Below are 16,059 nucleotides of genomic sequence, written 5' to 3' on the forward strand. Positions count from 1 at the left end.
AGAGGAGATTGATCCATGCATGTCTGCCATGCATATTAACCACTGGGATTAACTTTTAAAGGGGAATGGTGCGACACCGTCTTGTCATGCTCTGTTCTCAAGGCTTTTTTTGTAAGCTCAGGGGCATATGTAGGTGTAAATGGTATAAATATAAAAATTCATCACTGTATTCAAGATGGGCTCAGGTTAGGGTTGCAGCATCACTATGCATTTAAAAAATGTGTATTTCACTTTTTTGTGTGCATGTGTTTGCAGCCATTAGTTTTGTGTTAGGAAATCAGACTATGGTGAAAGATTTATAACATTAACAAAAAAACTGTGACCTTAGTGTTATGCCATTTAGCACAGAATTGCAGCACCAGAAGTAGAAAGTTCCTAACTACAGTATATTTTGGCTGGGGCACTTCAGCAGAGAAATGACCTCAGAGAAGCCTGGGCTAAGATGGATGTAGGCACCACAGATGTAAATAACTGCACCTGTTGAAAATGCAGTCCACATGGACGTGTGTTGCTGATACAGTGGTTAGCAGTCAACTTTTTTACTTTATACTCATAAACTTTAGAACAAATGCCTTGGATGGAAGATTTCCAACTTTCCAAGTTAGTTGTAATTTTTAAAAGTAACATTTTTATTGATGCAATAATTCACTTAAGCCATCATTAGAATATTTTTGCCTGTCCAAGCTTTTGAGTGTGAATATGGAGCCAAATGAGTGTATCAAAGGACATAGACTGCAATTTTTCTGTCCATCTGAAAAAATCTGCAAGACAGTTCTTTGTATTCACATCTAGGAAAATTTTTGAATTAGTCACTGTCCTCCACATGAATCAGAACATGTTGATCCATCATTCAATATGACTCTGTATCTCAAGAATGACTTAAAAAGGAGAGATACTTGTCCATTTGATATGCTGACTTGATCCTGGAATAGTTTTTCAGAACCACAGTCCCCTTTAAAAAATATTTCTGAATCACACAACACTACTGCAGCTAGAATAATATCATAAACTAGTGGAATTTAAAAGTTTTATGAGATGAATTCCAGAATAGGCTGCACGCAAAATGGAATGAACATTAGCAGTGCTTTCTTGAGCTGGAATACCAAGAAAACAGCCTAGTCAGAAAAAGGCATGGGTACTACCAAGCAGCAAGAGTGAGCAAGTTACATCTGCAGAGATGGAGAGGGATGGAGCCTCTAGCAGTGCTGTATGAGAAATGCACACAAACTCAACAGCCAGAGACCTGGCATGGATGCACCCAGGAGTTCTGCAAGGATCTCCTGTTACACTCAGAGGAAGAGTAATAGCTCAATGGGAAAGGGCCAGGTAAGGGCCTGCAGAAATCTTCTGAAAGTGCAAAGGCTCCATTCCTCTTCTCAGTTACTATGAATGGATTATCCAGCGGTGGCCAGAAGTTACCAGAAATTGTAGACACTCAAGCTGGCCTTGGAAATGTCACCCAGTCTTCTCATGGAGCTTAGCTGTGTCTTTTGTAGTGCAGGTCAGTTGCTAAGTAGGACTACATGCCACCTTGGCTGGCTACCTCACTGCCTTTCTTCCTCACACCAGCCCTAGGCATTTCATACCTAATTTTAAAAAGTTTTTATTGCTCCAAAATCTTGCCTTAACTGAAATTTCAAACCTCAGCATTACCTTAGTTGAAAACTTGCTCTAAACCTGGAGCAAATAATCTTCAATTTATGATTTATTTTATCCATTTTGAGGGGAGGAAAAGTTTTGTTAAGGGTAGGATTCCCAGAAACCAGTGGGGGGGGAAAGAAAAAGAATGGACAAAATCCCTCAAAAACTGTCAGAAAATGAGTCATGAAACTGAACTGAATGTGGATGACTGCTCACTGAGTGTCTTTTTCTGGTATCAAACACTCCTCCTTCCTCCACTCCTCACCCCCCTTTTCATTTTAAGCTTGTGTAGTTATTCCAGTTATGGTATTAGCAATACTCCTGATATATTCCAGTGTCAGCAAGATCAAAATCAGCCCTGGGAAACTGTTTTCTTTATGTGTCATTTCAACACCAACAAGGCAGGTAACAGAGGCTGTCCATGAGCAGCCTGCCTTATGCAGAGCACTTAAAAACCTGAGGCTTAGGACTGAAAGATCATTGCTTTTTTGTGTGTCTACTGTTCAATTGCTTAACCACATCATTTTATACGGGGTTTTGTATGTTTTGCTGGACGAAAGCCTTAACTGCCAAAACTGTTGGTATTGAATTTTTAGCAGTCATGCTACTGTTCTCACCCTGTTGTATGATAACAAGCATTAGGATAGGATAAACATGCAGGCCAAGGTTTTCCTCATTCCATTATTTAAAGACTTGTAGTCCTGGAGGGTTCACGGTGGTCATCCTGTCCCCACTCTCTGGGGGGTTTCTGTATTTTAAAATGTAAGTCACTGGAGCAGAATTTTTCCATAGAGATAGGTTCTCCTCGCCCCAATATACAAGGCTGCAGGTTCACATACACATTTGGTATTTGGCCTGTTTGTTCCTTGAATCCAAGGATTAGTTATACCAGGGGAAATGGTATATGGACATTCCTTCCTTCTCACAACTTCTGGACAGGAGTGATTTCATTTCATGTGAAAGTGATGTTGCCATAAAACATTTCACAATAGCCTAAGGGCTAGAAAACTCAAACCAACACCTGAGAAACCTGAAATCAATTTTTGCCTGAGGTGTGCCACTGCATTTTGACTCCTGGGAAAGTGTATTTTGGGAAGTACCTTAGTCTGCTGATATGCAGTTAAGTATATTTTGAGAACTCTAAGGCCCCCCTTCTTTTGGGGTTCTGACTGGGCTTAGATATGAGTAAGATGCCAAGTTGCTCAAATAAGGGCAGTTCTGGGCATGACAAAGGTAAAACTGTAGGTATTGTGAGGGATTATGGGAAAGGGAGGCGCCTTCTGAGTTCAGACATGTTCCTGGTGGGTGGCAGCTGGGCAGGGATTACAGTTTTGGATCAAAATGCATTACTTTTCCTCATCTCAGTCCTGTAGTAGGTGTGTATATCTTTTATTAGAGCTAGCTCCTGTAGGTCTTTATCAAGATAGGTTGTAACTGCCTTGACTGGAGAGGCAAACAGATTGAAAGCTTTAAGTCTGCAAGACCTGGTGCAAACCAAATCCCTCTTTTGGTATCCTTTGCAGTATCAGATACCTTGAAAACTGAGCTGGACCATGAACAGTAGTCTATGTCAATGCTGTTCTGTACCATTCTTCCAGTTCTACTGCATTAAATGTTCATGTGTTTTATAGAAAATACCAGACTATGAGAACTTGTCTCTTTAATGGGACTTAAATACCCACTCCTTAAGGCTTATGTAGGATGGGCTTTTTGTCACTTCTACTTCTCTTTTGTCACTTCTACTTCTCTTTTGTCACTTCTACTTCTCTACAATGCTTCTCTACCTAAGCATTGCTTAGTAAACCCTTGCTGATAGTGTATCATTGTGATAACTCTAATAGTGTAAAATATAAAAGCAAAACCAGATACATGGGGTGAAAAGGCAGCTCTTATTGAGCTAAGACAGTTGAAAAAATAGACAAGCTTTCCTCAGGGTTTGAAATAAAAGTCAATCTCCATATTTTATTCCATCTGAGTGTCTTAAGTAGGGTCTGATTCAGTTCTGTGTGAAGGAGTCCTTTCTCCCACTGCAGTTGGAAGGGGAAGATATACAACAGCCAAAACTGAACATCTAACACAGGTGACACTCACCCCTGGCATCAAGTTTTAAGAGAAGGGTGTAGAGAAGAACCTGCCTCACTACTTTTCTGAAACTCTAGTTGCTTCCATCAGCCTTCCCAATTTCTGCAGCAAATACAACTTTTTATGTAGCAGAGCAAAGAAGCCAAGCCAGCCCAGCCCAATATTTTACACTCATCAGTACAGACTCTTTTCTCTAGAGGATGATTCAAATGATTAGCTCCTCTGAATTGCCTCTCAGAAGATGTTTTCCTTTTTCACAATAAGCTTACGAAGATTAGTGTCACCAAGCTACAGTTAGCCTTTATTAATTAGCCTAATTTGTAAATCCCTGCATGAAGAAAAAACCTTCAATTTTAATGCCTAACTGCTGATCGAGTATCTCTGGAGGCCTTCAACTCTAAATTTCACGAGCATAGACATTAGACAACACTGGTGAAGTGTCTGGTGTTTGACCTTGTTCCATTTGCATTTTTATTTCTTTAAAAAACCAAACAGATGTACTTTTCCATGTTTTTTTTTATAAAGAGGTAATAACAGCAATAGTTTTATCTCTGCAGGTGGGGGAATGATCACACCCTGTAAAAATAAAGGACTTACCATTCTTTGGCTTCCACTTTATACAAGTGTGTGGTCTGAGGTCCCAGAGCTGCAGGGATGTTCTGAACTTTTTAATGAGTGCTTAAGTGAACTTTTTGGATAGGTGGGAACAGACTTTTCATTTACTAATACATCAAAGATTCTGTTAAGAATTTGTTTCAATTTATATGGTGAACTACTACAGTGGTGAAAGATAAGATACAATATAAAAGTTTCAGAATCAGATTAGGAGCATTTTAGGAAACAGCTCTTGTAAGTAGGTAGGTTAAACTTCTCTGTGAATTAAAATTAAGAAGTCCATAAACACAAATCCAGGGTGAGCTCTGTATGTTAGCTGTGATCTTCAGGAAAAACAAGATGCTGAAATATTTTGCAAGTCAGAACTGAGTTTCCAGCTCATGGTTGTAGACCTAAGGTCTGCAGTAACAAGAGACAGGCTGGAATCGTAACACGTCACACTTGTTACTTGTAATGGCTCTACCATGATGATGGAAAATCTACTCTTGTTATGAGCAGTAACATTTTCCCCATTCCATGGACATGAAGATGCATCAAAGTAATCTGAATCGGGCGTAAATTTTCTTACATTTGTTGCAGACAATGAGACTCAATTTCTGGACTCCTTTGCCTAAATTCTCATTTGTAAGTTGCTTTTAAGGGATTAGCTGGAACGGTTTGTCCACATTTCAAACGAATTGGAGACAGACCTGCTCCTACATCGAAGAACACAGTCAGAGCCAGCTCCGATTCAGTCCACTGTCCAACAGTGCTGCGAGGTATTCACAGTATATGCTGTGCCAGACCTTCAGGATGTATGTCAGAACCATAAAACCCTGAGAATACTTGCCAGCCAGAGTTGCCTGGGGCAGATTCACACCTGAGTATTGAAGAGTCTGTAAATATTTCTACTTCCTTCCACTCCTTTTATGGACAAAGTAAGAGTATATGCCAAGCTTCTAATATTTTACCAAGTCTGAGAGTGCACTTTTTATTTTCTTATAGTAAAGGTACACCTGTTACAGAGAAAGATATTGCTATAAATATCTAAGAAACTAAGAGCTTTAATTACAAGTTTGCTTGAGTCTTGTAGCAGCTAGAGAAATGGACAAAAGAACTAATCAATGAAAAGTCTAAATCAAAATAAGAACAAACCAAACCACTCTACTTAATTGTGGTAGCTAGAGCTGGTTGACTTTAGTAAGCTATTTAAGAGTGAATATATCCAGGAATGCATACCATAAAATTATACATCTTTCTCTGGGGAATCGTCTCATTCTCAAAACTTGAATTGCAGACTTGGGTTCCTTTAAAGCTTAGGCTTTTATAAGACTCCTTTTAGACACAAGAACTAGTACTGATTGATTTATTTTCTTTTTCTCTTTTAAATGAATTCATCAAGGGGATATTTTTCAGTGGAAAATATCTTTGTAAAAGTCCTTGGACGCTGTAAAAGAAAATAACTCTCAAAAGAGTTCAAGCCTAGCCTGGCCAATTTTTATTTTCAAAAGAGTTATTTCCATTTTTAACACAAGAAAGGTATTTTGAAGAACACATCTGAAAAACAAGCTAACATCTTGCAGAACAAAAAAGAACAAGAGCAGTTTCCATGGGCACTAATCATTAAGATCCAGTTTTTTAAAGCTATATGAATCCCTCTCTAAATGGCGCAAATGCTAAAAATACTTTTGCTATACAAAGATGTTCCTAATGCACAAAGAATATCCAGGTATCTTTAACGGGCCAACAGACAAGAAAAGGAAAATTCTGCAGCTCATCTGTAAAGAAAGCGTGCGCCTGTAAAAAGAATTAAGCATTATTTTGAATGTTGCCGAAATTCTGCAGAGAGACATACTTCAGAGATAGCAATCATTCTGTATGGGCTTAACTGCACACAGAGATATGTCATTTTCTACTATAAATACACTAAATGCAGTTGATAATAGGGGATCTGTATCAATACTTATCCATTTCTTTACCTCTCAGATATTTGGAAGAACTGCATAGTATTCTATGCAATTTGGCATTTTAAGAGTTTGTTTAGAAGCTGAAAATCTGAAAAGAAATGAAGTTGAAAATGGGAAACAGCTGACATTTTATTGTTTTATTAGATACCTCTTGTTTGATAAGAAATTTGATACATTTTAGAAAATAACATTCTAAATCATACAAACATATTACAATTGCAATTTACCATCTGTATTTAAATAAAACAGCAGCATAAGCCCACCAGAAGGCAAATGTAATTTTAATGTACCTCTGCACATTTTCTGTTATTCTGGTTTAAAAAGTCATATTAGGTGCAGAAGAAAGAAAGGTCTTTTTCAGGGGTTAGGTTCTGAAATAGTAAAAAAGCAGCAGAGAGAGTCAAGTCAATAGGTTAGGAGAATTAGACAAGGATACCAAGTACACTCACTTGCCTTCTATAAGAGCTTGCTACCTAGTTAAAGTGCTAGCATAATGTCTATTGCTTTAAATATCACAATGTTCACACCAATAATATACAGAAATAGGCAGGGTAGCATTTATTACACCCAATTTTTAATAAAAACCATTTCTCATAAACAGATATTTCCAAGTCTTTTGCATAATTGTGTATAAAAACACTTATAATCTTTGCTTTTACACACAATCATATATAATTCATATATTAGAATTGCACAGCAACACTCAAAATCTATTTAATTTAGAAAAGGAAATTTTAGTTATCTAAAATAATTTTTGCAGTGTCTCACTCTTGCTGCTTAATAAGTTGGTTAGAATTCAAATACTAGAGAAACTATGCTTCATAGAAACCTGATCAACTGTCATTTACAAAGGTACAAAATATACAGCAAAGTTAATCTCTCATTAAATAAAATATACAGATTAGCTAATGTTACAGATCATTAACTAACACCTTATTTTAAGGGATAAACTTCTAGGGAGCTTCTTCTCTCCCCCCCAATATAGGAGAATTACACAACAGTTCCTTTCCCTGTATGTTTATGCAATGAGTCACAGTTCACTTTAACTGCTGATAACAGAGGACTGGGTTTATCATTCTGCATAGCAAGGCCAAAAATGATCCCTGGTGGAACTGCACTAAAGTCAGTGTAAAACCCTAGAGATCAGTTTTGTCTAAGGTATCACAGCCTATTCATCTATTTATTTAAAGCAATAACACCAATCATTATCACTGTGGTGGCTTTTAGTCCTCCATGAGAATTCTCCCATAATCTACCAATCAATCTACCATTAAAATAAAGTGTTGCCAATATACTCCACGATCACTCTGTTGTTAAAATAGTGAGCTATGAAAATTGCCTACTAATTCTTAAATGGATCTCCCTGATAATAAATGAGTTTTAATAAAAACAGCATGTTCCCACTTAAACCAGTCATTGTAATTTAAGTTTGGAATGAATGGTAAGTGCTTGTACGTTAGGTTAGCAAAGAAGTATAACACCCGCTACAACTACAGCAGTGTCACATCTCTGATGTTTACTCTTGGTCCAGGCGTATATTAACCATGGCAAAGCACCGGCCTAGGCTCTGAAAGAATGGTACAACAAAAACATCTGTCAGGCTCTTCCATACAGTTTGCACTGAAGGCAGGACCATGAGACAGGTTTTCACAAAAGGCACCACAACCCTGCAAAAGAGAAAACAAACAATTTGAAGATTGGTGCTGCTACAGCACAGGGAAATCAGGACAACGAAACACAGGCGTGACATCTTATGAAAGAGCAGTGGTTCCTCGCCTTTTACAACTTCATAATATAAACATAAACATAAATATTCAAGCAAGTTGACTCTTGCAGTCATTATCCATCAATTTTGTTTGCTCAAGGCCTCACACCTGCATATGCATGTGGTCCTCTGGCCAGAATCATTTGTATGCAACATGGGAGTGTAGACACCATCTTTCTTTTTGTTGTGTCTCTGTTTATTAACTGGCAATTTGTTTACATGCCATTTAGAATGCTGAACTTTTGCTGCGTCTCCCTACTCCTGGCAGGGCTGGTGTACATGATCTGCCATAACCCTGCTGCCACCCACCATGGCTGAAGAGCAGTCATCCCCTAAGGACTCACTTGTGCTGTGGTCATATCTGAATGTGGGTCTTTAGGGGTTGACAGAAACACTATGTTCCCCAGTTTGATTTGCTGGAAACAGCCTTTACAATCTGTTGTTACTCTGCTGCCTCTTCTGGTGTTTCTTTTACCTGTCTGTCTCACAGGCACACGCAAGTGCACAGACACGCATGCACATCACACCATTGGTGTCTCATTCCTACCCATCCCTGTTCCAAGATGCTACAGCAGACCAGAAACGGGGAGGCAATATCCAGTTACATCAGATTGTTACAATACAGGTACATGCCACATCTCAGAAAAATGGGCTGATCCTGTGAAGTTCTTAATTTGTGAGTAAGAAATTAACATTAGAATATGGTTGTCAGGGGATAAGATCTTTCTATTCACTCAGGGTCCATACTAGAAAGTATTGTGCTTTCATCTCCTGAGCTTTGGTAAGCATCTGGGGATTGCTCTCCATGTGTGCCAATTCCAAAGCAATGTCATTACTGGTGGCTTGAGCCAAGCACTTTAACAGTGGAGGAGAGCCAGAAGTGCACATACGGGCAGCTCATGAGGGCCAGTGCATACATGACAACTGACCACAATATTTTAAATTATTCTCCTTCCTTAATCATTTACTGGCCTAAACCTCTGGTCATTTCACTAAGCTGTTCTTATTTGGGTGCAGACAAACTAAATGTATACATAAATAATACTGAAGTTCTACTAGTGCAAGGTTTTAAAAAAATCTCTCTGCCATACTGAATGTGTTTACTTCCTAAATTAGGTAAAAGAAGCTATAGATTCTTTTGTCAATGATAAAAAACTCTGTCCTATTTTACTGTTGGATTCAAAATTTAATTCCCAGTCTTGCATTTGCATAATTCCACTGCAGAATTTTCACTCTGACTGGAATGACAGAAAATACCTAATTTAATATTTCATCCTAAGTCTGAAAAAAAGTTGCTGTGTATTTACAATGCATACTCCTCATATTAACAAAGTAGAAAATACCTACCACGTTTAAAAAATTTTGAAGGTTAGAAATGTACAGAATCACAATTAATTACTTTCAGTGTTTATCTAACAGCTTTTGTCGTACAATGCAAGCCATATACTAGTACATCAATGCTCTACTCAAAGCTAGCCCAGATGGATTTAAACAAGAATAGTTTTTCTAAAACCTTCTCTTTTGTCTCTGCTGAAACAGCCCATATAGGACTGTGAGCATTACTGGAAAGTTGTGCCTCTAGTTTTAAACTGAACCCTGTAAACTATGTGTTTATAACCACCTATAATATCACTGCATATAGAATATATCATTTATAGAATAAAAAACTAGGCCTTAAGCTGTTAGAATACAGCTGATAAACATCAATAATGCAAAGGGGAAAAAAAATTTGCTATTTTTCAAGCAATACAGGGAACGCACCCGAAATGGCTATTTTGTTTGTGCTGATTTCACCACTTTTCCATTTCAGATAGTTTATAAGGACAATGTAATTGTTCCTTTGATGCCACCTATAATTAATTTGACCCATTTTTTTAAAACCTAACTGAACTGGAGAGAAGCAGAAAAGACATTTCTTTTGGACCCTTTGTTGACAGGATCACAAGTACAAATGAAACAAGTATCACAGTATGCAGAAGATTCACAGAAAGATGTAGAAGGCTGGAAAAACAGTGGTCATAGTACTTGAAATTGCTGTAGAGGTCATTCACACAGTACTGGAACTCAACCTATTTTGATAATCTTATGGAAAATAAACATTAAAATGTTTTGGTAATGTTTTATAATCTTTACACACTTATTAAATTTTTTAATTTCTGGTAAATGCATGCAAAACCCAATGTAGGCTGAACCCATAGGAGGATACATGAAACATAATAGCAACCAAAGCTAATTAATATAAATAACTTTCAATTTTAAAATAGAAGTCCATCTACTCATAGAACAATTACTCAAACCTCCTTCCTCAGAGAAGAAAATCCTTTACACCAAGGAGAGTCATAAAAGGTATTTTCTAAGTTTTAAATTACATGTGTATTTACATGTGTACCAGCCTGCATCCTGTTCTGCACAGGATATCATCTGACAGTGCGATACTTCCAGATTATCAGAGGCTGCAATGTGCTTTCCATGGAGTGACCAGTCACACTTAAAAATTAATAATCAAATGCCATGAGAAGCCATGTATTCATTTTTGTGACCTGAAAAATATAACAAACCCATCCTTTGCTGTGGATTTAGCCCGGTCTACACTTTTGTACACAGACATGGTAGGTACCTGCTTGAGTAATGTCTAACAGTAAAATTAAAGTAGCTTGAGTAATGTCTAACAGTAAAATTAAAGTAGCATATCCCAAGGATATCAACACTGGTGCCATATTGGTACTACTAGTGTTACCATGTAGTACCACATTGGGAAGAAAACGAAAGGTCTGTTGAATTTGTCATCTAAGCTGAAAACAGCTACCTATATGACCTCTCACTGTATCTTGCTATGAATATGTATTATAAAATACCCCTCCTTTGACCAAATGGGATGAATTGTGTCTTTTGGGAACTGTTGAACTGAAAAGCGCCAGTTGCCCCATTTTTTCCCTCCTATCCTATTTTCTCTTTATGCTGTTCAAGGCACGGCATCTACAAAATTATACCCCTCAACGTTTCTCACGTTTGCTCATGTTACTTTTTCTTCTTGCTAAGCCCTGAACGAACACTGTCAAGAAGCAAACACCTCTTGGAAATGGCAGAGCACAGAGTAATTCCCACTGATAATGAGAGTCAACTTTTTACAGACATAGGCAACAATGTTGGAGCAGTCATGCACCATTAATTGAGATTCTGGCTTCAAAGTGAAGAATCATGCCTTCTCCTGTAATGTTTTTCAAAATAGAATCTCAGAAATGTCTTAATACTATTTTTCAAATGCTCTATGTTTCTGTGCTTAAATTATCTAACTCCATGTACTATATCATGATTGTGAATGAAAAGTCTTGTATAGCTCTACAATACCAGCAAGCATTGTGAAAAAGCTAAAAATTACCTAGCAGTTCTACAGCTTGTTGCATGCCATTAACCATTGGGACAAGTGAGGCAATGGATAACCACCAAAGTCTTTCACATCTCATACACAGTATTTGAAGTGCATTAAAATCAAGTATTATGTATTCCAGGACCTGCATAGACTGGAAATGATAAAACTACTACAAAAGAAGCAAGGCAACATCCACATACTTTTTTTTCTAAACCAATATGTACTGGACATCAAAGAAGAGGCATCAAGACAGCACCACCAGATTACAAGGTAGGTCTTCCTAGCTGTAGTGTAATTTATTTAGATTTCAAGCAATCAGTAGGGACACAGTTTTAGGGTTGAGTGTGATAGCAGCAGTTTTGTAAATGAAGTTGTGGAATAAAAAAAGGTAAGAAATAATGCATGTCCATATCTGCTTTTCATGTAAGTCCATGGCTCTGTCTTAGCACTGTGAATGGAAACTCAAGCAGAGAAGTGCTGTGAATACCTACTGCTTTAGCCTATGATGTATAGAGCTGAGTGAGCCCATCTCAGATCCAAGACTCATATTATGGATCACTTATCCATAATTATCCAGATAATAATCCACAAATTATGGATTCTTAGTGTAAATATGCAATGTACCAGAATGCTATTCTGATAAAACTACAAAACACCATACATGCAATTCAAGTGTTAATTTCCAAGAGGTTGCAAACATGTGGCTTGGAACAAGAATCAGTCACTGATCTACAAGAAATACAACGATTTTGCATGAGCTGCGTGTAAAACCAGAAGTGTTCTGTTCATGTTCAAAAATCAACAACCTTAAGAGCTACAATCTGAGGACATATTTAAAAGCTTGCTAATTTCACAGAAAGATATCACAACTCAGTGTGGCCTGTGTACTCTGGTGAGAATGACAGTCATCAGTACAGCAAAAAGGTGAAGTTGACTTCCTTGAACTGGCTTGTATGTGGATCACCAGCCTGCTAGCTGGCCCAGGTTCAGCCCATCAGTATCTTTTACCAGGTAGTATGAAACCAGATTTTGGCTCAAGCAGCTGGATGGGGCACACAATATGCTCCATCTTTACAGGTTAAAAATGAAAATGAGGTGTATTACTATATATTTCTTACTTAGCTTTCTTTTTACAGGTGAAAGACAACATTTACTATCAGGTGTGATGGGGTGTGATTGTGCAATTCACAAGGTGCTCTTGGGCATGAGAAATGCTGAGTTAGACTTATGTGGATTTTTAACATGCTGATAAAACTGCAACAACATGTGTGACATCAACAGACCTTTCTGCTTGAGCACCTCCAGAAGTTGTTGAAACATTTTTGAATTTAGCCCCAGAAAAGACTCCCTTACAACATATCAACATCATCACCTCACTGGTTTGGATGATAAATGTGAAGCACAGAGACTCTTAGTGGCAGACTTCTGGGTGGGTTTGCCCCAGGGTCTTCCCATGACATTTAAACAGCTGAAGACAGAGTTATAATGGAATTGCCTTTCTTTCATGTACAAAACAAGGAGTTACTTTTTTTTCAGACCGAGTGGGCCTACCAGGGAACTACCTTGTACCCTGTATTTACAGCCTTTACATGTGCACTGCTTTTGCACCACCCTCTCAAATGCAGCAACGTTGAACTCCTCACTCGCATGGTATCTGGAACATGAAGAGGTGCCAACTTTGAGATGCCAACTTAGTCTCAGTGTGTTCCACCTTTGTGTTGGAACAAATCCAGCTCAAGTCTGTGGGAATAAGAGGCAGTATTGCCTATGGATGGTAGCACTGGATGGAGTCCAAGGGGATGCAGATAGCACTACTGGGTTACGTGATTCTTTCACATCCATCCCAGGTGCAAGGAAGATCAAAATGAAAGATCATTTCTATCGTGACAATGAACCTGGGCAAGGAACTGATTTCTTGGGGAAGCAAGTGTGTTCATAGAAAATCGAGAGAAACTTTTCAAGTGAAGTGCTACATTCAGACAGTCCTATTTCACATGTACTGAGAACCCACAGTTCCTGAGACAGTCACTAGGGACTACGTGCACAAATAGTAACTGACCTCTGAGTCCTGGATCAGTGAAACCCTGTATCCAGTCTGTGAAATCCAGATACAAGATCCTTGTGAAGGACAAGAAAAATACTACAGTTTTAATAAATTTGGCACTGAATTTTTCCACAGATATTTCACTACTGGAAATCTATATATACTCACTATACCCTTTTGCAGTCACACTGCACACTATGGTGGAGTGACACCTGACAAATCTAAAAATCTGGGCAACACTATGCCTATGAACTGTTTGTTTGTAACAATTTGGGAACAAGAGATACAGCAAGTGGGCCTCCCTGAAATGCACTGCAACTCCTTTGGATATTATGCAAACACTATGTTCCACAATTCAAATTAATCAGTTTTCAAAGGGACTTGACAATGTCACAACACAAGCTGCCATTGTACTTTCAAAAACTGAAATCTGCACCCATGAGATTGCCACCATAAGTTCAGATAATCAGTGTATTCCTAGGGTTTTGAGTTCACTTCCAGTTTCTGTATTCTGTTTTCCTTGATAAAAGGAAAAGGATTCCAGTGTTACCCAAATCAAATTAGACTTTGCCCAAAACTCACGCATACGGAAAATCTTGGTTTGCAGAACTATGTCAATAATCTGCATTCATGCCTTCCTCTACAGCCTTTTGGATTTGTCAGTTCTTTCCTCAACCTCATTATAGTCCCCACCTTTCCCCCTTCTCCACCATCATCTTCCTTTCTGGTCTCAAAGTACTCTTCCTGATATTTTGTGATCATATTATGCTTAAAGTACACAGGTTTGCCTGTGACTTGGATGGCCAGTGTATTTGCCTGTGAACTTGTGCCATGGTCAGAAGCAGCTTTCCTGAGCTAAGCAGGGTTTTTTGCTTAGGTGAAGGGCTTTGGAGCACTGCATCTAGAGATGGTTATGCACCAGATGCAAGGCACTGGTGCTACATTCTATGTCAGTAACACAGAGCCAGCTTCAGCCTCAAAAGCTTTCTTCAGTCTGTGAGGAAAAAAATGAAAGAGGTAACGGTACTAAAAAGTTAGTAATAACTTCAGGTGTTAGTAATACTTCTGCCTAGATAATTCATTTAAAATACACGTTTGAACAAATTCTGCACTTCACTTCAAAAAACAAACTCAGTCACTATTATCACTCCAGAAGCCAGCCAAGGTTGGAATGCACTGCTGTAGGTGCTGTCCAAGCAGACCGCTAGTAAAACCAAGGCAGGGAACTGAATCACAGAGAAAGCACTGTTTCCTTTTCTGTCCCTTTAGAAATAAAGCAGTTAATATTAGCATATCTGGCTAGCTGTGTAAAGTCGGCGCTCGGTGGTTGGGCAATAATGAAAGCTAGAGGAGAGGAGTTCTGCGGAGCTGTCGGCAGAGCCCGGACATAGCTCGCCCTTACCAGATGTGGAGGCAGCTGAGCGTGGCGAAGACGATCCCCACAACCAGGGCCATCGGAATGGCGAGGACCAGAGTCAGGACCTTGTAGATCACGTACTTGCTGAGCTCAAACAGAGCGTGGCTGCAGATCCACACCTTGTCGAAGGAGTGGGTGAGCTCGGGCTCCGCGATCACATCCTCGAACCCCAGCTGGAACAAGAGGAGGCTCTACCGTCACGGGGAGCAGGGACGCGGGGACCCCGCGGGGGATCCCCCTCGCCGGGCACCCGAGCACCGGCCCCGGCCCCGGCCCCGCCCGCCCCCGGCCCGGCCCGGCCCGGCCCGCACCTGCAGGTGGGAGTTCAGCCCGTGGGGGTCGCGGTCCAGCTCGTCCTCCGCGCACTTCTCCGCGTCCGACAGCGCGGGGCCGCCGCTCCGCGAGAAGTTGTCGTCGTCGTCCATGAAGATGCGGGTGTCCACTTTCTCCGTCTCCAGCCCCATGGCGCTGCCGCCGCTGCGCGGCTCCGGCCCGGCCCTGCCCCGTCCGCCGCCGCTGCCCCGCCGGGCCGGGCCGGGGCGGAGCGGGGCTGCCCGGGACACGCCCCACGGGCCGCGCCGGCGGCGGGAGCCCTACCGGGCCCTGGGGACCCGCGGGCCGGGCTCGGGGTGTGCCCCCGCCGGCAGCCCCTGCCTCGGCTCGGCAGCCGCTCGGTGGGCGCTGAGCCGGCCCGGCCGCGCTGGGTGTCCCCGTCCGTGTGCGGTGCCCGGCTGTCACCGCGGGCTCCCGCCCGGCTGGCCTTTGTCAGCGCTTGTGGCATCGCAACCACAGGCAGCAGAAACAAAAAGCGGAGGGGATTGCGCTCTGGGCCGTGCTGGGCCGTGTCCGTGCCCCTCTGCAGCTGTAGGGGAAAAGGGACAGAAGGGGGAAGGAGGGGTGGGTCTCCACTGCCCACCGAGGTTCCCGTGCCCGGCCCCGCTGGCCCGTCACACTCCAGCGGGATTTGCTTGACTTGTGCTGCTTAAACTGCCTAACTTTTGCTGCAATAAATTACTGCATCTGCCGTTACAATACAAATACAGTATTTTCATGCCTTCTTTGGGTTTTAGCTTCAGTCCAATTTCCTCTATTTTATTTGAGAACATGTTTTAAACCTAAGAGTGATCTGTATAAAGTCACAAAGCTATTATAATGACTGCTAAAAGTACCTGATAATAT

General features: G+C 40.5%; 1 protein-coding gene across 1 annotated transcript; it reads right to left on the minus strand.

Moving 5' to 3' along the window:
• Positions 1–5,792: 5,792 nt before the first annotated feature.
• CAV2 (caveolin 2) lies at positions 5,793–15,397 on the minus strand. The gene is made up of 3 exons (XM_036401459.2): positions 15,192–15,397; positions 14,866–15,053; positions 5,793–7,951 (listed from the first exon to the last, which is right to left on the minus strand). The coding sequence occupies exons 1-3, from the start codon at positions 15,342–15,344 to the stop codon at positions 7,801–7,803; spliced, it is 492 nt and encodes a 163-aa protein (XP_036257352.1). The 5' UTR covers positions 15,345–15,397; the 3' UTR covers positions 5,793–7,800.
• Positions 15,398–16,059: the final 662 nt, after the last annotated feature.

Source organism: Molothrus ater, chromosome 5 (assembly GCF_012460135.2).
Source record: "Molothrus ater isolate BHLD 08-10-18 breed brown headed cowbird chromosome 5, BPBGC_Mater_1.1, whole genome shotgun sequence".
Lineage (NCBI taxonomy): Eukaryota > Metazoa > Chordata > Aves > Passeriformes > Icteridae > Molothrus > Molothrus ater.